This window comes from Adiantum capillus-veneris, chromosome 10 (assembly GCF_014529385.1).
Source record: "Adiantum capillus-veneris isolate H3 chromosome 10, ASM1452938v2, whole genome shotgun sequence".
Classification (NCBI taxonomy): Eukaryota; Viridiplantae; Streptophyta; class Polypodiopsida; order Polypodiales; family Pteridaceae; genus Adiantum; species Adiantum capillus-veneris.
In genome coordinates this window covers 14,745,459-14,771,633 of record NC_140940.1, presented here as the reverse complement: position 1 = coordinate 14,771,633, position 26,175 = coordinate 14,745,459, and the positions used below count along the sequence as shown (strand labels likewise).

General features: G+C 42.1%; 2 protein-coding genes and 1 pseudogene across 2 annotated transcripts; 1 reads left to right on the top strand and 2 right to left on the bottom strand.

The window, feature by feature from the left end:
• The first annotated feature begins 6,068 nt into the window (after positions 1–6,068).
• On the top strand, positions 6,069–6,990 carry LOC147448487 (uncharacterized). The gene is made up of 2 exons (XM_086522393.1): positions 6,069–6,510; positions 6,890–6,990. Exons 1-2 carry the CDS (start codon positions 6,069–6,071, stop codon positions 6,988–6,990), a joined length of 543 nt encoding a protein of 180 aa, XP_086378519.1.
• Positions 6,991–10,836: 3,846 nt separating this feature from the next.
• Positions 10,837–11,945, bottom strand: LOC147448486 (adenosylhomocysteinase pseudogene; annotated as a pseudogene).
• Positions 11,946–13,895: 1,950 nt separating this feature from the next.
• LOC147448485 (uncharacterized) lies at positions 13,896–15,998 on the bottom strand. The gene is made up of 4 exons (XM_086522392.1): positions 15,620–15,998; positions 14,806–14,892; positions 14,628–14,722; positions 13,896–14,394 (listed from the first exon to the last, which is right to left on the bottom strand). Exons 1-4 carry the CDS (start codon positions 15,873–15,875, stop codon positions 14,104–14,106), a joined length of 729 nt encoding a protein of 242 aa, XP_086378518.1. The 5' UTR covers positions 15,876–15,998; the 3' UTR covers positions 13,896–14,103.
• Between the last annotated feature and the right edge of the window lie 10,177 nt (positions 15,999–26,175).

Genomic DNA, 26,175 nt, shown 5'->3' with positions numbered 1-26,175 from the left:
AGCAACTGTTTTTAGTGGATGCAAAGCGGGGGCCTCTCTCCAGATGCAATGACATACGCGTGCATCTTGAAGGCATGTGGTTGTACACAAGATGCCAATATCGTCTTGAAAATCCCCTTTAATAGGGGTTGTTGCAAAAAATTGATGTGCTTGGCAAAATATCTATGCCAAATGTGGTGTGGGATGTTGTCTTTTGGAATGCTATGATGGCAGGATATGCCCAACAACGGTCGCGATGGGAGCTTTGTGCTGTTTTCAGCAAGTGATTGAGGAGCTTACTATTTGGAACGGTGTTAACTGATTGTGGGATACGTACAACAGGAGCAAGGCCAGAAGCTCTTGGTTGTTTTCAAGGGACACAAAGTGGGGGCCTCTCTCCAGATGCAATCACATACGTGTGCATCTTGTTGTACACAAGATGCCAATATGGACTTGAAAATTGTCTTTAATAGGGGCTGTTGCAAAAAATTTTCATGCTTGGCAATGCCTTGGTCGATATATATGCCAAATGTGGTGCAGGATGTTGTATCTTGGAACGCTATGATTGCACAATATGCCCGACAAAGGGCCGCGCCGGGAGCTCTGGGTTGTTTTCTGCAGGTTCTTGAGGAGCTTACTATTCTGAATGGTGTTAACTGATTGTAGGATACACACAATAGGACGAGGGATGGAAAGCTCTTGGCTATTCTCAGTGGATGCAAAGTGAGGGCCTTTGTCCATATGCAATCACCTATGCATGAATCTTGAAGGCATGTGGCTCTATGCAAGATGGTGATATGGGCTTAAAAATTCGCTCTGATATGGATATGGCAAAAAAGATCTAATCTACTTTCACCAGATGCAAAGTGAGGTCTCTTGGAGTGCTCTGGGTTGCTTTAGACAAACACAAAGTGAGGGTTTCTCACATTGAGATTGTTGGTTAAGAAATATTGTACTTGGCGGTGCTTTGGCCTACTTGTATGTCAAATATTTTGTTCAATCTTCATTCGATGCAAACGCAGCTAATGAAGCAATCTAGTATCTTTTCACTATTACCCCCTATCTATATTCGAGACACGAAGGCTGCCATAAGTGAGAGAGAGAGAGAGAGAGAGAGAGAGAGAGAGAGAGAGGGAGAGAGAGGGAGGGGGAGAAGAAGAAGAAGAAGAAGGAGAGCTAGAGGCGAGCGGTTGTGAGGGAGGAGGAGGAGAAGAAGGCCGCCATATAAATCGAGAAGGGAAGAGAGAACAAGGAGATTAAAAATGAAGGCAGCACTGGAATATTGATACTAGAAGCTCAAGCTGAGATGAGGCAGAACCTTATGTAGAGAGTGTTTGGGCGCATCAGGATTCACAGAGAGAGAGAGAGAGAGAGAGAGAGAGAGAGAGAGAGAGAGAGAGAGAGAGAGAGAGCACTTGACTGCATATTGAGAGAGAGACCTCAACTCAAGGAGGAAGGGCCACTTCGCAAGGAGAACAATAGGGCGCTTCACAAGGAACTGTAGGGAGGCTTCGCGTAGCTGGCAGGTTTGTGGCAGTTCAAACATGCATGGCATGGAAGGGCAAAGAAAGGCCTTAGATCTTATCTTCAAGCTTCACAATCTTAGCATCCTTCTCTTCCACCTGTAGCTTAAGAATTTCCACTTGCTCCTCCGCATGAAAGATCCTTTCATGCAATCCACTAGTGGTATGGGAAACAAGTTGACATTGATGCAAAGACCATTGTGCACCATCACCTCCAATAGTCGACAATCGCTTGCAGTATCCAAGAAGACCCTGCTCCCCTCTACCTACATATTGTAAGAATGAAGCAACGCTATTAAACGTTGGATACACATTGATGGATGGATCATTAGATAGAGGCAAACATGCACCCAAAGGTCCACATTGGTGTGACCTGTAGCACGCCGTTGTTGTGCAGTTTGCAAGTAATAACGCTTTGAGGGTGCGAAGTCCTTTGGAAACCGAACATGTAGAGAACCGTTTCCAAACTTGACAATCTTGCTGTGAATGGGAGGTTTGTAATTTCGCCTAGCTCCATGGCAAGGGGAATAAATCTGGCCTCAAGAAAGAGTGGAGGGTTGCAATAGAGGCATGGAGTGAAGAGCTATGGGATGGAGAGCTTCGGGAGAGCTACGATGTGACGAGGAGAGCTATGGAGTGGAGTGCTGCAAGAGAGCTACGGAGTGGAGAGGAGGGCCATGGAGTAGAGAGACATGGGGAGGAGAGCTGCAGCAAAGCTATGGAGTGGACCTGCAACAAAGAGAGGGAAGGAGGAAGTGTGTGTGCTGAAAAGTAGGAGAGAGAAGAGGGAGGGAGAGGAGTGAGAGAGGGAAGGAGGTAGAGTGTGTGTTGAAAAGTAGGAGAGAGAAGGGACAGAGAGGAGTGATTTTGGAGGGAAATAAAAAAAGGTGGGAAGTTTCGTATTTTGCAGGTCTATCTGTGAGATTTTGAGAGAGAAAATTGAGTTTTGAGTATATATATAGGTTGGGGAGAAGTTTTGAGTAAAAGTGAGATTTTTATTTTTTTTTGAAAAAAGTGTTTTTTTGGGCTGAGGTTATGGACGCCCTTGATGATGTGACAAAAAAAGGGGCAAGGGTAGTTATTGTCATAAGGACCACCACTCTTTTGGGTAGAGAGAGAATGTACCTATCCTCCCTCCTTAGCCTCTATTTCAACCTACAAAAGCCTATGACAGCCTTAAAAAAAGCCTAGGAGAATACCCTCATTCAATGGCATTGCCTCCTAAACCGCACACATTTTCAACCTTAAAATTAGGGATCCTTACAAGGTCCTTCTGGGGTTCCTATTTCTCATAATGCTAACTAGTAAATCTAATGTGACTATGTCGGACTCGCCTGTGTTCAGACTTGTTTAGGTACTCGATCCTCGGTACGACGCTAATGTCTAAATGGGGGACTTTTACAACATCTGTCACATCTCACAAGAGATGGTCCCAAGACTAAAATGTCAATCCGAGGAAGCAAGTGACTCAACTAGGGCATGGAGACACTCCAATAGGTTGGCAATCTCTTGTTTGAACACAATACAATCCGTGGAAACAATCTATAAACTCTCTAACTGCGGAAAAATTTATTTCTACCTCTCCAAATCCGGTCACACATCCACATGCAAAACCAATACCAAATCAACTCGGATCAACACCAAACTTGGCAAGCACATTTCTTACTGGGTCAGAAATACTTCTAGATCAGTGAACCTAAAATCTTCTTACTTGAGAAAACTGCGATTTTCTCCAACAACATAATTACACGTCGTCGAATCTAGTGTCGGATATACCTACTAGATGCTCATAGGCATTGGGAATCATATAAAACTCACAGAATCTTAAAACGATGTCGAATAGTGAGATATGTCACTTGGAAGGTCGTGGGAGTCGATGCTCGGATATCGCGAAACACTTGCAATATAGATATTGACGTATAGAGCTCCTTGAGGCTAACTTGCTCATGCTCTCAGTTGGTTAATACGGTAACAGTGCAGTGCGGTGCAAAGAGATGAAATCTTGACAGAAAGAGGAAGCTCACGACATATAGAGAAACCTTATCTCGTTTATTATGGAATAATGAAATGTGTTCTTCAAAATCTTACAAAAATGCCTTTTATACCCTGGCTAAGGGTCTTATATGTACAAAGGCTAAAACTACTTCAAAAATAAGTGACATATCCAAGAAATTTGTCTAATCTTATGATACAGCTTGGAAGCTCATAGCCCCGAATTCTACATAAATAAAAAGTGAACAAAGATCTAATGGTTTTTTGATGGAAAATTTACATTCAACTTTTTGTTATGCAGGTTCAAAAGACCTTTTGAGCATCTCCTTCCCTTGAAAAGGCATATGTTGTTGGAATCTTCCAACACACTATGATGATGGTCCTAGCCACGTCAAATCCTTGGAGAACTCAAAGGTGTTACTCTACTACCCAATCGAGAAACCAAGTCTTAAGTGAATCGCTTTTGCACAAATGGCTTGGTCCTTACACCGTCATCAACAGGCTCAGAGAAACACCTACAGGATGCACAGGGATTCAAATCAATCCACCACATACGCTCATGTTGTACAAATGAAACCATACCATACACTGTCACCCACCATCTCTGCTTAGCACATTATGCCTTTGTTTTCGGGGGGAGGTGTGGAGTCTAAGGTGAGTTAGTACATCTGATGCTCCCAGGTTGTTGTAACGACCCATTCTTGGTTTGCAACTAAGGGGTCTATTAATGGAAGCTTCTTGAGTAAACGAGGCAGGTTGAGCCAATCTTGACCACTTTACAATCCTCTATATTATATATTTAATATATTTATATCGATCAATAAGTTTATGTATCTAGTTCTATATGTCTATCTAAATCTATTTTTTCTATCTCTTTTCTATTTACTTATATTTATCTATTTGAACATAATTACTAGATTATTTTATTTTATTTATTTATATTGCATATTACTTCTTTTTTTTAACTTTTTATTTCACTATTTTTCTACCATCTATCTATTTTCTCTTTTTTAATACTACAATATCTATTTAGTTTCTATTTGATATTCATCTAATTTTTTATTCTTATTAATTATTTGGTATTTATCCATACATTTTTTTATTTTTTATGCCCATTTATTCCATTCTTTCTTTATTATATTCATCTATTTGTACATATTTACTTAGTAATTTCATTCTATTCATGAGAGTCTTTTTATTACTTCATTTTTGTATATTTTTATTTCACTATTTTTCTCTTTTTTAAATTTCTTCATTTTTCTATTTCTCTTTTTTTACTACACTCATTTTACTCTCAATTTTTTCCATTTAACATCTATCTATCCTTTTTGGCCTGCCCCAAAGGGGGGAGGCCTTAGTGATGGTTTCCCTTTTTGCTAATGAAAAAGGCGATGTTTTTTTTATATTGCTGATGAAAAGAAGGAATTAATTTTTAGTAAATGCCCTATTTTTTCATTAGTTGGTGGAGACTCATTACAAAGATAAGAGATAGTACACGTTTCAAAGATTGAGGGCAATTGAGGAGGCCACGATTTTGCAAAAAAAATGATAATGGCACATGATATATCGAGATACCCAATTACGTCTCTCTCTCTCTCTCTCTCTCTCTCTCTCTCTCTCTCTCGGCCAAGATCAAGGGCCCCTGTATGGCTCTGCATAAGGGATGCACGATAAGAGCTCTCTCTCTCTCTCTCTCTCTCTCTCTCTCTCTCTCTCTCTCTCACACACACACACACACACACACACAAAAAAAAAAAAACCCCACAGTTGCTTTTCTATTGTTGTTTGCCGTTGTATGTGGGCGTCTTTTTGGAGGCTTTCTATGGCGGATTCAGATTGTGCGGCGGCACAACAAACAATTACCTTTTAGCGCAACCAATAGCGAAACGCCCTGTCAGCGAAGCCGTTCACAGTGGGCGGCGAAAGTGCTCACTTTTGGTTGCCAGCGCACGGAAGGCAGTGCTCTCATCTCTCCCCCCCCCCCCCTTTCGCCCATGGCGCTTCCACCCTCCACGTAGGAAAGAGGGCCCTCATGCCAACGTTCACCAAGCATTACCTTTTCCCAAAATAGTCACCCCCCCACCCCCCTCCTACAAAAAATAAAAACAGCTCAATGTGCAACGTTCACAAAACACCTCCCCCTCCCCCTTTACTCCTTATAAAATGGAAAATTTTATAGCCTTTCAAGCTACGTCGCATCAACACAGAGATCAAGGAGGTCATCATGTTTTTTCACATTTGACGTGCACCACACGGTAAGCCTCTCCCTTTTACATTTGAAGCCTCTCCCTTTTACATTGGAGGGCCTCTTCAAGCAAGCTCAAGGTCATGCTCATTTACATTTAAGGGCTTTTCATGAATGATGTACCAACTTTTTTTTAACGTGATTTGCTCTATGATGTACCAACCTTTTTTAAATGGCGTTCTTGTAGGGTTGAAGCGTTAAGAGGGCGACGGCAGTGCAAATCAATTCATCAAGGTCATTATGAATTCTATGATTCGCACTTTCATGCATTGATTTCAACTTTGTGTGCACGTCTTTAACATTGTTTTTTTTTTTACGTTGTAGGTACCATGGATTCCAACCCAAATCAATTTTTCGACTCCCAACGGGAAGACGACGATCCTATTCTCTCCCAACCTCCATTTTCTCAATCCACTTTCTACCCATTTCCCCACCCTTCTTTCCATATGCCACCTCATGGCTACCAAGCCATGATGAATTCTCCCTCCATCTCTCCTAATTCTCCCTTTATGTTTAGACCCCCAAATTATGGATCTCAAATTCCACCACCTCATCCCTCTCCTACTCTAAATGCTCATAGCCCACATTCTCCTATGGCTACACATCCTTCTCATCCCTCACCCCATTTGAGTGTCACCAGTCCTAACTCCAATATGGATGCCGCCCCCGATCATGTGGCCTCCACTTCATCACCCAACCCTACCCATAATGCCATGCGAGCTTCTCAACCCAAGGCAAGCCGTGCCAAACCAGCGAAGAGGAAAGAAGCCACCAATGAAGAGGTTGTGTTACAAAACCAAACCGCAACAAAGAAGCCCCAAGCCTCGAGGAAGAAGAGCACCATCGACTTGGGAGACGATGATGACGGCGAAAACAAGAAAAGCAAGTGGAAAGATTGGTGGGTGGACCAACTCATTCATATCCGGGGGGCATGAATGAGGAGTTCAATAATCCCGGGAAGCAAGGGATCAATCCCGGGAAGCCGGTACAGGGAAACTTCTCTTGGAGCATCTCAAGGAGATCGCTAGCTAGAATATTGCCTTGGAGAAGGAGAGGCTCAATATACTAGCTGCAATGCGCATGACTATGACTGATTTTTTGAAGGAGTCTAGGGGGGGTGACAACTAGTTTTTTCACAGCTTCTATGTTTTTCCATTGTTTGGTTGTAATTTAACAAAGCTTTCAAAGCTTTCAGATTTTATTTTTGTGCTTCCGACGTGTATGAAAATGTCTCCAGCTTTCAAAGTATGATAAAAATGATGTAAATTGAAGTGGACCATGTGCTAAATATCTTGCATCATTTCAACGTGTTCGTAGGATTCAATGGCCATATCCAAGGAAATGGCTCTCTATTGTGCATGGTTGTGTTCTTTAGCCATTTATGAATTGCTAAAGGAACCCAGCTTTCACAATGATGAGTCCATGGTGCAAACTTGGTTGCATATTTGTGAGTGCATGGCACGGTCTATAAGCCTCAAGAAGATCGCCAACCGAAGGAGTGGTCATGAACGACGGTGTGCGTGGGCATACCCACGTCCACAAGGCTTTGTTCGATGCTATCTCCTAAGTGCTTACAATGCTAGCATGTTCAAGAGGCGTCTGAGGGTCAACAAAGAAACCTTCAATTACCTTTGTGGAAAGCTTGCACCCTTCATGTAGAAGAAATCCACAAACTTTCGCAAGGCTATGCCAATAGAAGATAGAGTAGCAATCGCTCTTACCAGACTTGCTACTGGAGATGGTCTCTTGGGCCTCGGTGACACTTATGGATGTGCGAAGAGTACATCTTGTGGAATTGTACTTGATTTTTGCAAGGCAATTGTGAAATCTGGCCTTAGGGATTTGTACATCAGATGGTCCACAAGCTCTCGACTTGCGACATTGGCGCGCGAGTTTGAGGCTGCAAGAGGAATCCCCTTTGTTGTTGGTGCGATAGATGGTTCCCACATTCCCATCATTGCACCAAGGGACAACCATGTCGACTACTTCAATCGAAAAGGTTTCCACTCTATTTTGCTGCAACTAACCGTATCTGCTAATTGTTCAATATGGAATTATGATGTTGGATGAGCCGGATCAGTGCATGACTCCTTGAATTTCACTAGAAGTGAGCTAGGTCAAAGATGTGCAAAAGGTGAGCTAGGCAACTATTGTCTAGTTGGTGATTGCCCTTATCCGGCACAGCCATATATGCTAGTGCCTTTCAAAGGCTGCAAAGAAGGGCTGTCATGCCTCAAGTACTACTGGAATTTCATTCAATCTAGTACAAGGATGCCAGTTGAAAGAGCGTTTGGAATGTTGAAGGCAAGGTTTATAATTTTGTTAAAAAGATGTGACATGAATCTATGCTATGTGCCAGATCTTGTAGCAGCTTGTCTTGTGCTTCACAACCTTTGTATCCACCATGGAGAATCTTTTGATATGGAGTGGGTGCGGGAGGCAGAAGCAAAATTGGCGGGTCACGTTGGGCATGCAACAGAGGATCGAAGAGAAGGTGCTACTTCCATGATGGAGCTTATGGCAACACGGAAAGTCGGAGTAGAGGAGGCTATGGAGCGTGCTCAAGGGAGCGATGAAGGAGGTTCCAATGAACTTGGAGTAGGCTCCGAGAGGCGAGACAGTATTGCAAAGGCAATGTACAAAGAGCAGGCACGGATGAATGTCCAAGAATTTTTTGGAAATGAGGCTTTAGAGAAATTAGATTCATCATCATCTTCAAGTTAGAGCTTTTGTAACATATGCGTTCAATTTAATAAATTTTATGCTATGGTTTGTACTATGCTTTAGTGATGCAAATGCCAAATGCTTCTTCATTTCACACTGTTTTCCGCCGCCGCCCAACGTTCACACAAGCCAGCGGAAGAAAATCGAGTGACTTTTTCTTCCACCCTCTATGTGAACAAATGGGTGGCGGAAGTGTGCATTATCTAACTCTACCACCTGGAAAAGCAACTTTTGGAGCCTCTCTTCCGCCTCCTCAATGTGAACCCAGCCTATGATGCAGTTGTAGAAACTTAGTTGATCTTAAAGATTGATGAAGGCTACATCCTAATTCGGAGGAGTCATGGACCGGGATGTATTCCGCCTATGCAGACATAAGTGATGATGCTTTGCGAATGGGAAAAGGCACAAGAAAGAGGCATGGATGTGGATGCTGAGGTGAACTCAGGCTCGAGGTAGATCCATGCAGGAAGGAGAAGGCCAATTAGAAGCGCAAAGAGGATAGGAGAAGGGTGCTTTCATGAGAGGTGGGAGGGTTATGATTGCATCGAAGCTGCAAAAGTAAGGATTTTACTTTTGTGCTAGCAAGTCTACACAATGTGTAATTGTAGAGCGGAATTAATCTCTCTCTCTCTCTCTCTCTCTCTCTCTCTCTCTCTCTCTCTCTCTCTCTCTCTCTCTCTCTCTCTCTCTCGTGTGAAGATGAAGTGCAAGTAGAAAACCCTAGGTCGGCCTTCAATAAGCAGAGCTTATCTATCTCTTAACAAAGGCATATATGAGAGTAGTTTCATCGCTGATCTATGCATAAGCTCCTCCCTTAAATGTAAGTGAGGGAGATGAGAGATCTACCCACACACGTATTCGGTCTCCCCTCCACAATTACCTACCTACATAAACCCTCTGGCTACTAAGCTTTTGATTGCATGAGTTTTGTTTCCACAACCACAATGCTCCTATCTTTACCAAGGTCATGAGTATGGTGTAGTAAGGGGGAGGAAAGGAGTAGGTTTGGTACTGCATTCTACTAACAAGGGTTTTCTTGCAATTGTAGGATGTATTGTTACTAGCCTCCACCTGCTGTAGCACCCTACACTAAGTGCCTTTTCTCTACCTCCTCCTTTCCCTCACCCTCCGTGATCCAGCTCCACCCCTTGCTCACCAACCTCCTCAACCTCCAACTCCTCTCTCTACTCAATCTCTGTGCTCTAGCTCTGCAATCCTAAATCCCTCACACAAGTGCTACAAGCCAGGTGCGACTTGAATCTGTTCAAGTTTAAGCCCTACTCTAATCAGATCAAGTAGTGAGCTGGCTTGTAAGGGCCTTCCACAGCAACATTGATGTATGCAGCTTGATCCTTGGACAGTTTGATTAGCTTGGTACCAAGCTTGGCCAGATGTAGAGCAACAATCTTCTCGTCGAAATGCTCGGGGAAAACACATATAGTACTTGCTTGGCATATCTGCTGCATATCTGCCAGGCTTCCTTTCATTCCACAACTCCAATTGACTAGTCACCTAATTTGTGAAGGAGCATGACATTAGCACATCTCGAATTACAGAAAGTCGGATGAGGTTATTGTAGAAGTATTATCTCTCTTGTACAAATCACTTCAATGTACTACTAAAGTATGATTCTCTAGACTGGTCTACGCCAATGTCCAAGTTTATGTAGTGGATTGTGCACCCCAACACCGTCATCGACTTTTCTTGACAGCATATGTATGTATGCATGGATGCAAGTATGTGGGTAATTTTGCAAGAGGATGCCTTGTTTTTAGTGGAAGTTCCAAGTCTATTGGATATTTATTATCTCAGTAACATTGTTGCAGATCTCTAACATGCATGTTTCCGGTTAAGGTATATGATGTCTACTTCGGTAGCTTTAAAGGTGACACAATAAGTTTTCACAACATAGAAATTGGTGACTTGGGAAAATAGGTGCCCCATTTATCTTTAGTCCAACTAACAGCTCAGTCTCTAAGAATTTTTTCCATCTTCAAGTTGAAAGAAAATGGTACCATGCCTGTATGTTCGAAAAGGAATGCATGTGTGTGCGCTTGCGTAGCTTCGAACGATTAATGTAGATGCATGTGGCTAAAGCGTCTAAATTTCAAAGTCGTTGCTCTTTCCCAACTGTTGTGTTTGTTTCAAAGAGATGATGATAGCATGTCTGATGTTGATTGGGACAATCTTAGGTTTGAAACGAGGGAAACAAACCAGATGTTCATCATGAAATGTGGCATGGATGGAGAATGGCATAAGGGACAACTAGAGCCTTCTGCTATCCTAGAAATAAGCCCATCTGATGGAGTGCTGACTTATGGACAAGTGATGAGGTGTCCACTTGCATGTCTCAAATTCATCCATCTCCCTCTATCAGCACAATGATGCCCGTCTTTCTTTAAGGGAGGATCCAACACAATGATGCCCTTTTGCCAGCACAATGATGTTTGTGTTTGTTTCAAAGAGGACTAAGTGATCAGTTTGAGCCTTGATGTTCTTCACACCCAAGTAAGTCTCCAAACCATGCATGTCTATCTCGTTATCGAAATGATCAATGTTGCAGACAAGAGCGTTGTTCTTCATCTTTCTCATGTGGCTAGCCATAATATATCCTTATTTCCAATAGTGGTTTCAAAAAAACTACAGCCTCGACCACATCCTCTAATGTCAAGACAGGCAGAGCCTCCATGAGAGCTTGCAATCTCAGTGACTACTATTCAAGCATTCATGGTTGTATCACAACATTTGCCAACATCACCATAGTCACAGACAACAACAACCTTCCCACCAATCATGACATCTATAGCCCTTAGAGACGACCATGTAAGGAATGACGACAACCATAAAGATTGTCAAACTTTCTTTTGGTTACCGAGTCATGCACATTAATTGCAAGGAATAATAGAGTTTCATTAGCTTACATCTGGTAAAGGCGGTGCACTTCAGTGGTAGTCTCTTCAGAAATACCCATAAGTTTGTCCTTAATTTTGTGGTACCTTTTGAGATCTTTCTTAATGGCATCTTGAATAATTGTGAGAACTACTTAAAACTCATGGTTCTCAGTGTGAGGATCTGGCACGGTGCCATCCTTGTCATTAGCTTCCTCTACCTTCACGCCCTCATGGATAAGGATTGGCATCACCAACATCATAAACAATCGGATCTGGTCCACCACCAAGACCCTAGTCCAAGGCCCTCTCAGTTCACCACTAGTATTCTTGAAGATTCTGTCCCTTCCAAGCAAAGACAGATGCACTATCATGATCAATGGCCGCAACAGCTTAGTCTCGAGTAGAGAAGATGTCACTTGTTTCATTTAAAGTTGAAATTGTTGGAGAACATACTAGCTACTCTTAAAATTGTTAGAGAACATACTAGCTACTCTTAAATTTAAGGGCAAATTACTAAAATACTCCTAAACATTGTGGAAATTTTGAAAATAACCCTGAAATTTCAAAAAGTTTCAATATACCTTGCATCATTTTGGGATGGATTTGTCCCAATTTTTGCATAGTTTGATCTTTATCACAATAGAGATCTATCTTTTAGCATTTTAGACAAATTTATTCACCAATAAGCTCACAAATAGAGCTATATGCTTTCAAAAATGATGAACAATTTTATATGAAGAGGCTTAATTACCATCTAAAATCCTAGTCGTATCATCTTCATTTGAGGAGAACCAATCTTTGTACGAGGAGTTGCAAAAAGAAATGTTTTTAGAGATGTTTGCAAGGTTAATTAGGGGAATTTGGGCAAAATTGAAGGGCATTTGAGGAATTTTGGCCAATATAATAGGGGCACATTGGGAATTTTTGAAATTTGAGGGGTATTTTGGAAACTTCCACAAATTACAGGGGTATTTGGTAATTTTTTCTAAATTTTCTTGAATGATGTTTCATCCTCTTTTAGAAGATATTCTCCAAGGGCAGGCCTTGTGATTTTATCCCTTGTTAATACTATTCTATCTATTTATTTTCTATTTAATTCTCATCGACTTTTTTATTGTTATTGATTATTTGATATATACATTTTTGAGAAGTATCTTTCTTTATTTTTGCATTACTTCTATCTCTATTCTTTTTATTTGTTCTAGTTTTTTAAAGTAATAAGTAGTTTTCTAAATTACAAATTAGTTTTCTTTTTTTCTACTTTCTATTACTTTAACCTATAATCTTTTGTTTTGTTCTACTTTTTTGCAGTAGTATACATTTTCTAAATTACAAATTAGTTCTCTTTTGTGTACTTTTTTCAAGTAATATGAAGATTTTAAATTGGTGATTATAATTAGACTGTTTTTTCCTATTGGATAGCCATTTATTTTTTATATTTAGTAATTAATTGGTGTTTACCTATACAATATTTTTGCTTTTTATACCCCTTTATTCCATTCTTAATTTATTTTTGCACCACGATTTTTAATTTTTTTAAAACTCTTTTTAATCACTTCTTTTTATTTTATTCTTAGCAATATGCAATTTCTAAATTACAAATTAGTTTTCTTGTTCTTGTTCTACTTTTTTCAAGTAATGTGAAGTTCTTAAATTACAAATCAACTTTCATTCCATTTTTCTTTTCAATATTACCCTCTATCTATATTCGAGACACGAATTAGGCTGCCATGAGAGAGAGAGAGAGAGAGAGAGAGAGACAGAGAGAGAGAGAGAGAGAGAGAGAGAGAGAGAGAGAGAGAGAGAGAGAGAGAGAGAGAGGGGAAGAAGAAGAAGAAGGAGAGCTAAAGGCGAGTCTCCATGAGGAAGGGAGGGAGGGAGGAGGAGAAGAAGGCCGCCATATGAATCGAGAAGGGAAGAGGGAGCAAGGAGATTAAAAATGAAGGCAGCACCCTAATATGGATACTGGAAGCTCTGGCTGAGATGAGCACAAGAAGATTTAGAAATTTTCTCATGTAGGAAAATGGAGTGTGCACCGCATACCTAGCTAGGTACGATTGGGGGCAGGGGACCCCCGGGCCCCCCACCGGGCCGGCGGTCCCCTGCCCCCAATCGTACCTAGCTACGCCTCCCTCACAGAAGCTCATGATGTTGAGGTGAGTCACAATGTTGTGAGAATTTGTCCAAAACTTCTTGTGGAGGCAGAACCTTATATAGAGAGTGTTTGGGCGCATCAGGAGTCAGAGAGAGAGAGAGAGAGAGAGAGAGAGAGAGAGAGAGAGAGAGACCTCAGCTGGCAGGTTTGTGGAAGTTGAAACATGCGTGGCAGGGAAGGGCAAAGAAAGGCCTTAGATCCTACCTACCACGTGGATAAGAGGTCTTCCTTTTGAAGATGTAGTAGGCATCGACATCCTTGACAACCAAGAACTCTCTCTGTGTTGAGAGAGAGAGAGAGAGAGAGAGAGAGAGAGAGAGTACTGATTAAAAAAGAGAAAGATATCAAAACTCATTGCACTAAAATAAACAAAAAAGCGTTGCAAATACCTGCCAAAAACACGATCCTTATAACGCCGTATGTTTAATTCTCACCAAATTAGGAGGAGGAGAATTTTACATAACCATTGAGCACCACGGTTTGCCTTGGCTTAGCTTACAGCCGGTTGAGAGTCCAGATCAACTGCTTTCTTTTAAGGCTAAAAGGAAGAACAACCAACAAAATTTCCATTTTACTAGCCCATTTAAGCAATCTTCAAAGACTCCTCTCCTCCTTCACCACCACAGTGTCTTTCAAGAAAGCTTTGTAGAGATCACGGCCGAAGAGCACCATAAGTGGCCATTGAATGAAAGGCCACTCCATTAGAACGGTAACTGGATACCAATTGACAGATATTTGGATGGTAATTGCCAAGTGTACTGATAATCTAGCCATCATGAATGCTGTCCAATGAAGACTCCATACTCTCTTCACTATAGAGCTCCCATTTCGATAAAGGCCAAGCATGCGTACAAGGAGTCGTGAATATGCAAAGCACGTGTGAAGCTGTATTAAAAATGAGCACAAGTTAGCTTTTATTCTGTTTTGGTGAGCACAGGTGTATTGCACATTCACAAGGCAAGTATATTTCAAGACAGATAATGTAAAAATTGACTAGATTTATCTCAAAAAAATAGAAAAAAAAATTGTTGAAAAAATATATTCGAACATTGAAATGTATATATACACACACATAGAGAGAGAGAGAGAGAGAGAGAGAGAGAGAGAGAGAGAGCTACCTCACAAAGTAAGAACATGACTGGGTAGTTTAAACCAATGTCGCGGAGGAGAAGGCGACGATGACAATAACATGGTGTGCGAGCATGCGAGGGCGCTGGATGTAGAGGCCTCTGTGAAGAAGATCGAAGGCGTCATATACCAGGAAGCCTGTATGAAAGCAAAGGAGAGAATGGGCACCTTGCCATCGTTTGTGTGTCATTAAGTCATGATTAGCAAGGCTAGCCCACCCCTGTGACTCCCCTTGCGTGTATGCCATCCAAGCAGCTGCCACAACATGGAGCAAAAATAACCATATTGAGAGAGAGAGAGAGAGAGAGAGAGAGAGAGAGAGGAGAATCTTCCACATCATAGCAACAATCCCAAGAGAGCTCAACGATCTATCCGACATGACTAGAACACAAGTTCGGTAATCGCAATGATTCCAACAGACCTCAAAGATCGATGTATCAGACGAATCTTGAACTGAAGATCGGTCACACAACAATCCTAAGAGACCTCAAAAAGATATATCCAAATGAGTCCAGAATTCACGGTGGTCCATCGTCACAACAATCTCAAGAGGCCTCAGAGATCTGTCTGACAATATATGATACTCAAGGTTGATCCTAGCAACAATCCCAAGAGATTTTACGACGAGTCTAGAACTCTAGATGTTGTCATAACAATAGCAAGAGATATTCGACAAGTCTAGAATTCAAGGTCGGTCCTCGCAACAATCCCAAGAGACCTATCTATAATGAATCAAGCTCAAAAGTACTGAAAAGGCCTATTCTACAAGTCTGTAACTCAATAGACCAGGATAACCAACGTCCCAGCACACTTAGGTAAAGATAGGTTAATCCAATTTCCTCTTCTACACACTCTCACACACACACACACCCATTTTTTTCAGTAATGCTCTCTCTCTCTCTCTCTCTCTCTCTCTCTCTCTCTCTCTCACTCACACACACACACACACACACACACACATGGGACGGAGGGAGGAAATGACCAGGGAAACCGCTGAAAATAGCGCAGAGAAACGAGAGAAAGATATTGGTGAAGAGGCGAGAAGGAGAGACCCAATTCACGGCCTGGCGGGTCGCTAGGCATGCCACCATGGTGGCAAAGATGGGCCACAAGTCGACACGATGATGCATGATAACTTGGCAAACCAAGAAGGCAGACCATAGCGTGAAGAAGGGGAAGAAGAAGCTGGTCTCAGCTGTACTAGAACTGGCTCCATCGACACTCTTTGGCGCTGCCATTCTGTGGTGTAAACTTGGGAATTATCCATACCCTAAATTTGCAGCTCTTTCTCAAAAATGTGGATTGACCACACGTGAGGGTGCTTGATAGCTTGCTGGATGGTCGTTAATGAGGGCAGCGCCAACTGGCTTGCCAAGGCCAAAAGGAGATAACATACCATGTGAGTGTATATAGAATCTACGAGTACGACAGGCCGCCGAACTTTGAAGGCAGCCTCTCTCTCTCTCTCTCTCTCTCTCTCTCTCTCTCTCTCTCTTTCGCTCCCCTTCTTTCTCGCGTGCACATGAGCTTCTCTCACTTTTGGCATTTAGTCTTCATCTCGCAGCTTGCGCCACGTGTAAAAGGCACTCCCCTCCGCCATATTATGTTAAATGGGCGGCTTCACAAACATCGGGACTTCCTTTGAGGACAACAAAAGCAACCAACATGAGCTCTCCACACTCGAATGGGCATCCAGAGTTGCTTCACACTCAAAGATTAGGGACGCATGTTGGCGTGAACGTGGCAGTCTAGTTCTAGTCACAGACGTGCAAGCTTTTTGGATGGACTACCTCCTCCCACTTGCCTGAGGAATGGGCGCCTCCATAAAGCAAGGGGCCATTAATCACTTCAAAAGTAAAGAGGGCCAATACAACTTGACCTCGCACCACGTGTGGTCAAATTCAACAAGCTAGCCAATCACCTTCGACACGTTTAGGAAGCGAAAAGTAAAACATATGTAGCCCGTTTGTGAATTCAGCTCTGCCCAACTACAAAGGTGCTCACTTTGTGAGCACTCATGTAGGGCCCATATGAGGAACGAACGACGCCCGTTTGTGAAGCCACCCTATGTAGTGTGTGTGTGTGTGTGTGTGTGTGTGTGTGTGTGTGTGTGTGTGTGTGTGTGTGTGTGTGTGTGTGTGTGTGTGTGTGTGTGTGTGTGTGTGTGTGTGTGTGTGCGCGCACGCGTGTATGGAGAGATACCTGCAACTTGAAATAACAACTTACACACCCAAATTTCTAAGGTGGAGCATTCTGGCCGGATAAGGCAGCCAATTCATCATGTAGACTTGGGAAACAGTCCCTAAGCGCTACATTCACACGAGTTTGTCAAGGGAGTTTGAACCCAAGGCCTTGGGCACTAGAGGTTGTTGCTTTATAGACTGAGCTAACACTCAATGCAATAGTAGGCATATATTATATATGCGCTTCTCCATTAAAGCTGGAATCCACACAAGTACTTTTGAATGTGGTCGGGAGCTTAGGATTCCTGTGCAGGGTGAAGCCTCGTGTGTGTGTGTGTGTGTGTGTGTGTGTGTGTGTGCGTGTATGGAGAGATACCTGCAACTTGAAATAACAACTTACACACCCAAATTTCTAAGGTGGAGCATTCTGGCCGGATAAGGCAGCCAATTCATCATGTAGACTTGGGAAACAGTCCCTAAGCGCTCCATTCACACGAGTTTGTCAAGGGAGTTTGAACCCAAGGCCTTGGGCACTAGAGGTTGTTGCTTTATAGACTGAGCTAACACTCAATGCAATAGTAGGCATATATTATATATGCGCTTCTCCATTAAAGCTGGAATCCACACAAGTACTTTTGAATGTGGTCGGGAGCTTAGGATTCCTGTGCAGGGTGAAGCCTCCCCCGTTTTTTTATAAAATTTGCGAGATTTGTATTAGAAAGAAGTCAAAAATTACATTTTAAACGAGGCAGAGCGCGATAAAAGAAGAGTACATATGGGAAACAAAGCATGCTGGGATACATTTATTGGTCGGCTTTAACGCTTTCAAAAAAGGTGGGCATGCATATCAGAGACTTTGATAAGATGTTCTTGGATGACATCCATCTCAATTAACTCCGTAGCATCAACCAGCTCCCCTTTCCACTCCAGGGAAGGCTTGAGAAATTCCTCCATGTGCTCAGTAGAAATACCTTCACACTTCCTTTCTTTTGCTACCACATATCTTTCGAGATGGCGTAAAAGAACTATAAAGCAAATGGCCTATGAACATTGAGAATAGCGCAATTAAGAGAACTATAGTGAGCATTTTTATGAGACTACTTTGAGAGCATAGAGGGTGAACTTAGTTAGCAGTAGCAACATAACCATTATACTTAATTAACTTGGCATGAACAATACTTTTGCAAGAGAGAGAATTAGAGAACTTGACAACAGTTGAGGACCGGATTTATGTGGAGCCTGTCCCCCCTTCAATAGGCTTTTGTATTATAGATTCTCCCATCAAGAGAGACTTGATACAATAAAATCTTTTTTTCCCTTGAGACCTACGTGATGCAATGAATATGGAAAACTTCATGCATCACAAGCATAACATAACCTTGTAAAAGCATTAACCATCCCCGGCCTCAGTCCCAAGGCCTCAAACACCTTCAAAGGTGGAGAGAGCTAGTGGGGAATGACGGTAGGGAAGAGAAAGAAGAAATATTTATATGAGAAAGAGATAGTTCCTCACTTATCATCACTCTTCTTGCTTAGCATAGCATAATATCATAGTAATGAAGATGGAGAAGATGGCAAGCTTAAGCATTGAAGCAAGGCTCTTGGTTGGATTTGCATTCCATAGCCAAGAGTGTTGATGTAAGCTCTCTACTTCTCAACAAGCTTGGAGAAGGAGATGGAGTTCTTGCACTTTCAGTGAGAAAATGAGCTTGTGAGTGGGTGAGAGAGAGAGTATACCCCCCAAGCACACCCCCAAGTTTCTTTGGTCAACCCCCCCTTGTAGCTCATGTTTGCATTTGATTGGACCCCTACACGCCTAGCCAATCACATGCATAGTGCACATCTAGCAAGCATGCTAGCATTAGGACAAGTGACCTTCTTTCCCCTTTGAGAGAGAGGACTTGATAAATGCAAAAACAATTAATTAAATAACTAAATTCTTATTGGATCCTTTTAAAAGTCAACCAATAGGCTTTAGGCACCTTATGAGGGCAACATGGGGAGGAACTTTACATGTGTCCTTGCTGCCTCTTTAGACTTGGCTTGCATGGAGTGAGTGTGTGTGTGTGTTCTCTCTCATGCTACTACTTGTAGGGCTAGCCCCCTCTTATGAAGGGATGTGTTTGACTTTTTGGAACACCTCAAGCTGCTGAAGCACCTTAGTCAACAAACGACAAGCACCTCAAGCTTGGGCCGGGTTCCCACCTCAAGTACAACCCTAGCTTGCCTAAGGTCTAAGGACTTTTAACACTAACCTTTGGAGGTCTTTAATGAAGCTAACCCTAAGGTCTTTAAGCTCCATTCTAGCATTGCTCTTTGACAGACCATCTCTCATTTGGACCCTTTGACTTTGGCCCCGTGTTGAGATAGATCCATAAGCACATGTCTATATTCTAACCCTTGTTACCATTTATTCTCCCACATTAAATGATCAGTTTAATATGAGAAAATCATTTGCATTGGTCATATTTTATATATGACATTACCTCTTTCTTGAAATCATAGTCGTCCTCGACTATGAGTTAGAAGAGATAAAGGCTTAGTCATTAGTCGATGTTTTGTAGCGAGTAGAGGATCCCTTTTTACCCTACGGCCTCATTCCAAGATGGATGACTAATCCATTTGGTGCTTGGGAGACGTAGCTGCCGCAATCATGTCTGCCCTTTAGTCCATATCATAATTCCAAAGTACAATGATAATTTCTACTTGGTGTTTGAGAGATGTTGTCAGCACAAACATGATTCTAAGCATGCATACTGTTTAAATTTGTGCACAAGAAAAAGATAATTAATCTTATAAAACAAAAAATTTGATCATAAAAAAAAAAAACATTTACATTTGCTTACTCTATTGCCCGGGGCAGTCACTTATCAAAAGACCCCTATATCACGTGCGTTCAAGAGGTAATTAATAATACCCCAATATACATACTATACTTACACTGTGAGCCTATTTAAAAAACCCCCACCCCCCTCTGTATGTATACATTTTGGTCTTTTAATAATCCTCTCCGGTTAACTCATGTGATATCATACACATTCTAAAAAGTGACCGCCCCGGGCTCTATTGTAGCATTGTAAGCATTGACAAGGTCCATACTATCCTTAAGCTGTATTCCTTACATCCATCTATCATCTTCAATATGATAATTTTTAAATTTAGTCGGATGATCTTACCATGTTGTAGTCCCTTGTCCTCATGCCGAAGGATGTGAGTGCGCGAATGCGGTGCGTGTGTGAAGAGAGAGAGAGAGAGAGAGAGAGAGAGAGAGAGTACACAGTGTGTGGGTGGGGCAACTTCAAGAAGTAGTGAGTGAGGAGGTCCTTATTCTTCATATACAAAGAAAAAGGGTATGTACACACAGTGCACAGGCGATCGGACACCAAAAGTCCGGCCGCGGGCAAAGGCGCAACGCCTTTACCCCAACAAAGTGATACCAATTGTGAGTGCGCGAATGCGGTGCGTGAGCGAGAGGGGGAGAGAGAAAGAGTACACATCGTGTGGGTGGAGCAACCTCAGGAAGTAGTGAGTGAGGAGCTTCTTATTCTTCATATACAAAGAATAAGGGTATGTACACACGGTGGGCAAGCGATCGGACACCAGAAGTCCGGCCTCGGACAAAGACGCAACACCTTTACCCTAACAAACTCCCTCTTAAAGGCGATGCATCGATAAGTGAGGCCTACTAGCTAAACTACCAATATGTAGAAGAAACTAGGTGAGAGACTCTCTCAACGTATGCCCACTGGCTCACTGTGTCGATCTACACGCAATCGTATTGGCTTTGGTGGTAGGCGAGCGTGCGTACCCACGCTAGAGCTTGCATGTAAATCCTGCAAACAACTCTGTATGGTCTGCAAAGCTCCACGAAGCGTCATGCTAGTGTCAGTCATCGCACGACTGACAATCCCTGTTGCAAATGCTCCCACCGTAGCTGGTAGGTCGGGCCTCAACACTAGTAAGTCTAACATGAGACGCCCGAATGCTGACAAAATCTGTGTAAACTTGGCTGTACTTGCTTCCCTTGTGCTATCTGCAATCATTGCATCATCAGGACTACCCATTGTGTATGGATGTGTCAACACCGACACTGAGAAACCTACATCCCTGTCACCCATAGACAAGACTATGCATCTTGGCACCAACTCATCAGCCTCTAACATGAGCATATCAAAGAACTCCATGTCTGTCATTTGTGTCTGTGCCTCTAGGGAGAAGACGTGCTCTACCTCTACTTGCGCAAACTCTGACAACACTTGCTGTTCTCATTAGAGCACTGCCGCTCTATGTCTGTCTCTACAGAGTCTACTAGCATGACCTGCACAGCTAAATGAAGAAAAACCTCAAAAAATATCACAAAATCGCATAAAGACAGACACTCAGTGTCTCAGTAAACAGCAAAATGGTCTACTTGCAATGCTAAAAAAGCATGGCAAACTGACTCACTCCTGACCGAGTGGCTCTATGGATGTGTACTTCTCAAAAAATGCTGCAAATCTGTAAAGCTACTACCTGCAAGCTACACCTAGCTCAAGTGGTATCCACAAAATGCATACATAGCATGAAATTGCACGAAACTATGCTAAAAAAGATTTCTTGAATGCCCCACACAGTCATACAATGCGCATAAAATCGCATCCAGATGTGTAAAGATCCGAAAGTCACATCCCAAAGAATCACTTGCATACACAAAAACAAGGTGAATTCTCTCTCAAATAGCACCACAATGTTCTATACATAGCCAAAGATGGAAACCGCAATATCACTCTCTACAATCTAGGAATCAAACTGCAAAACGTCGATATGTCGAGATTGTTGACAGGCTACTGTAGAAAATTCAGCACTCAAAATTTCAAAATTCTTATACGGCCAGCACATTCAAAACATGCCAAAACCTCAAAGTAGACTCCTAAATCACATATATGTGAGTCCAGGTGTGAGATATATTCCAAAACCCTCCTTTTTTGACCCAAAAATGCAGCATAAACTTGTTGGTGTTTCACTTGCTATAAATCTGATCAAAATTTCAAAAAAATAGACTTCACCATCACGTCTAGGATGTGCCAAAACCCCTACCTAGACTCCTAGATCATATCCATCTGACTCCGTGTGACGGACGTATGTAAAAAACACTGTTTCGAGAGGCAAAAAAACAGCAAAAACGAGCTGCAACACTTCTTGTTCCTGCTCTTTCTCAACAAAATTCAGCAATGGCTTGCTACACAAGCTCTATACAAGCTGAATATACATGCCTAAGTTGAGATCTGACGCCGTCGAGCTGTATCCACCTCCACTAAGCCTCCATAGCCAAGCTTCGTCGCTTTCGTCTCGTCGAGAAGCCATCTTGCGCGCGTCGCCAAAGCTCTGATACCAATTGTGAGTGCGCAAATGTGGTGCATGTGTAGAGAGAGAGAGAAGGGGGGGGAGAGAGAGTACACAGCGTGTGGGTGGAGCAACCTCAGGAAGTAGTGAGTGAGGAGCTCCTTATTCTTCATATAGAAAGAATAAGGGTGTGTACACATGGTGGGCAAGCAAGCGGACACCAAAAGTTTGGCCATGGGCAAAGGCGCAACGCATTTACCCCAACAAAGGATAGATCCGGGTTGTAGCACCTCTTCTTGGTCTTCGATCTCGGGGGGGTCTTCAATAATTAGTTCTCTTGAGCTTAAGTAAGCTCAAATGAAAATCATTGTGTATGAGCCAATAGTTGGGTAACTTGAGTTGATAAGCCATGTCATTGATTAGCTTCAAGATTTGAAAAGGACCATTGTATCTTTTTGTTAGTTTAGCATAATACTTTTGGTGGCCCGTAGGATTTTTACCCGTCGTTTGCCTTAAGAGAGCCTTAGGAAACTTGAGTAAGACCCAATCATTTTCTTTCAACGTTAAGGCCCTTTTGTGCTTATCAGCAGCAACCTTTTCCCTTTGTTGAGAGATGGATATAGCCTCCTTAATCTTTTGGAAATATTCTTGTAGGTCAAAGCTACACTCATCAACAGAGCGAAGATCTTCCCATATACTTTAAGTAGAAGGGACTTTTAGGTCTTCCCTCTATGATCTCAAAAGGTGCCTTTCCTGTAGTAGTATGGACAATATTATTGTACGCATACTCTACAAGTGATAATTACTTCTCCCATTGTGAGCGTTGATCTACTTCTTTAACATAAGTCTGTAGTAGATCGAGAATTGTAAGATTGGCTATCTCACTTTGGCCATCCGTTTGTGGGTGATAAGCCAAAGAGAAATTCAGTCTTGTACCTAGATTTTCAAAGAGACCTTTCCAAAAAATACTGGTCATTCTAGGATCTCTATCTGACACGATGGATGTTGGCAATCCATGGTGTTTTAAAATCTGGGATATGAAGAGGGTTGCCATTTGGTGTGCCTTAATAGTCTTTTTGACATGAATAAAGTGTGCTTGCTTGCTAAAGCTGTCAACTATTGTCCATATTCCGTATTCCCATGGATAGGCTTGGGTAATCCAAAGATAAAATCCATGGATATTATAACATTTAATGGCCTAGTAACTTGTGTGTAGCAGAGAAAATAGCATGAACATAGTGAGAATTTCATTAGAATAGATTCCTAATGAGAATAACAAGAGTGCTTGGGTGGAGAGAGCAACAAAAAGTATAACACCTAGTTAGATAGCACGAACAATACTTCAAAAGAGAGCGAAATTAATCTATTGACAACAGTTGAGGACCGGATTTACATGGAGCCGGTCCCCCCTCCAAAAGGCTTTGTATTATGGTATCCCCCATCCAGAGAGACATTTTACAACACAATTCTTTGTGTTCCTTCAATACTAGCTAGTGCAATGAAGATGGAAACTTCAAGCACTAAGGAAAACACTTATTAAACACAACATCAATTCCCTCATGGTCTCAAACCCAAGACCTCACACACCTTCGAAGATGGTGAGAGCTAGCGGGGTATAAGAGTAGATTGAGAGGAAGAAGGAGTAGTATTACGAGAAAGAAGTATATCTCCTCACATAATCACTATAAAAGCTTATCATAGCCTAGTAATTAGCATGGTAGAGGAGATCTTATCACCTACTCCAAGCTTGGCTCTTGGTTGGATTTTCATCACAAAGCCAAGAGTTGTTGGTGTAGGCCTCCCTTCTCACAAGCTTGGAGTAGGTGATAAGCTTTCCATTAAATCTTGAGAAGGAGAGAGCGAGTCTTCTTCCTTCACACATGAGCTTGTGTGAGTGTGTGTGGAATTATGCCTTGAGAAAATCAGCACCCTCTCTCTCTCTCTTGGTCGACCCCTCTTGCTATTTGCTCATGCTCACACCTCATTGGACCTCTCCAATCTTAGCCAATCAAATTTCAAAAGCATAAGTGATAGACTTTTGACATGTGTCCCCCTTTCCCCTTTTTTGAGAGCTTTAGGTAATTAATTAATGCAACTAAACTCTCATTGGACCCCTTTGTCTCCTAGCCAATAGGAATCAAGCAAAGCCATTGCGTTGATGAATGCTCATTGGACCCCTTAGGAGTCTGTCCAATAGTCTTCTAGAGAGCTTAATTCTTATTGCTTCTTTCATTAAGTGTTTTTAAATTAATTAAACTAGATTTACTCTAGCCTAATTCTCATTGGTCCACCTCCATGGTCATCCAATAGGATTTGAGTACACCTTGTGGGCATCTGGGCTAGGGAGCTGACATGTGTTCCTCATTCCCTTTGTGTAAAGGAGCTTGTGTGTGTGTGTGTGTGTGTGTGTGTGTGTGTGTGTGTGTGTGTGTGTGTGTGTGTGTGTGTGTGTGTGTGTGTGTGTGTGTTTCTCTCTCATCCCCTACTTCCAGGGCTCGCCCCCTCCTTTGTAGTATTAATGAAGACTTTTTTGGTACACACACAAAGCATCCCATTTCCCTAGAGACGACTTTTGGACACAACCTTTGAATTTTGGAACCTTAGCATTCTGGAAGTCTTAATGGGCTGAACCTTAGGGTCTTTAAAGCCCATTGTTTCACATTGCTCTTTTGTAGATGGCCCCCCCTTTGGATCCCTACTGTGGACGGTCTGCGAGCTTAACCAATATTCTAGCTTTTTCTCCCTTGGAAGTTCCCCATATTAAATGATCAGTTTAACATGAGAAAATCATTTAGGAGAATTAGATATTAGTTATTATGACATTACCTCTCTCTTGAAATCATAGTCGTCCTCGAGTATGGGGTAGAGAAGATAAAGCGTATTCATTAGTCCTTTTTCTAGCGGGTAGAGGATCCCTATGATACCCTACGACATCGTTCCAGAATGGATGACTAGTCTATTTGGCGCTTGAGAGCCTAAGCTGCCGCAAGCATGTCTGCACATTAGTCCTATCAATCTTCCATCGTAGAGTGACATGCTCTACTTGGTGTTTGGGAGATGTTGTCTCCGCAAACTTAATCTAAGCATGCATACTACTTCATTTTTGTGCACAATAAAGAAAAAGAGAGTCTTATAAGACAAAAACTTCGTTCATTTTAAACATTGGTACATTTGCTTACTCTAGGGAAGCATTGTAAGCATTGACAAGGTTTAGGTTATCTTTTAATTGTATGCCTTGCATTCATTCATCTAGCATCTTCAAAAGGATAATTCTTGAACTTAATAAGATATCGTCGGATAGTCTTACCGCCTCTTAATACCTTGTCTTCATGTCGGAGAGTGGACTTGGGCTGCAGCACCTCTTCTTGGTCCTCGATCTCCGGTGGGTCTTCAATAGTTGGTTCTTGAGGTGGCTCTCCTTTGTAAGGCTTTAGTAGGCTCACATGAAATGCATTGTGTATGAGCCAATGTCTGGGCAACCCTAGTTGGTAGGCCATCATCTCATTGATTGGCGTAAGAATCTGGAAGGGACCATAGTACCTTTTTGCTAACTAAGCATAGTACTTTTGGTGTCCCGTAGGATTCTTGCCCGTCGTGTGCCTTAATCGAGCCTTGGGAAATTTAAGTAAGACCCAATCATTTTCTTTAAAGGCTTGGTTCTTCTGTGCTTATCAGCAACAACCTTTTGCCTTTGCTGTGAGATAGAGATAGCATCCTTAATCTTTTGGAAAGATTCTTGTAGGTCTCGGCTATACTCATCTACAGCAAAGATCTTCCCGTGTACCTTAAGTAGCAGGGTAATTTTTTATCTTCCCTCTATTACCTCGAAAGGTTCTTGTATGTACAGTGTTATTGTAGGCATACTCCACTAAGGGTAAGTACTTCTCCCATTGGGACCTTTGATCTACTTCCGTTACATAGGCTTTTAGTAGATCAAGAATTGTTAGGTTAGCTATTTCACTTTGGCCATCCGTTTGCGGGTGATAGGCCAAAGAGAAATTTAGCCTTGTCCCTAAATTCTCAAAGAGACCCT

Excerpts from the sequence above, each read along its gene's own strand:
- LOC147448487 (XM_086522393.1), top strand. The coding sequence starts at position 6,069 with ATGGATTCCAACCCAAATCAATTTTTCGACTCCCAACGGGAAGACGAC. Across the intron at positions 6,511-6,889 it reads AGCGAAGAGGAAAGAAGCCA|TTCCATTGTTTGGTTGTAAT; the intron begins CCAATGAAGAGG and ends GCTTCTATGTTT.
- LOC147448485 (XM_086522392.1), bottom strand. The coding sequence starts at position 15,875 with ATGGCAGCGCCAAAGAGTGTCGATGGAGCCAGTTCTAGTACAGCTGAG. Across the intron at positions 14,723-14,805 it reads GACACACAAACGATGGCAAG|CGCCCTCGCATGCTCGCACA; the intron begins GTGCCCATTCTC and ends CTCTACATCCAG. Across the intron at positions 14,395-14,627 it reads TCATGTTCTTACTTTGTGAG|CTTCACACGTGCTTTGCATA; the intron begins GTAGCTCTCTCT and ends TTTTTAATACAG.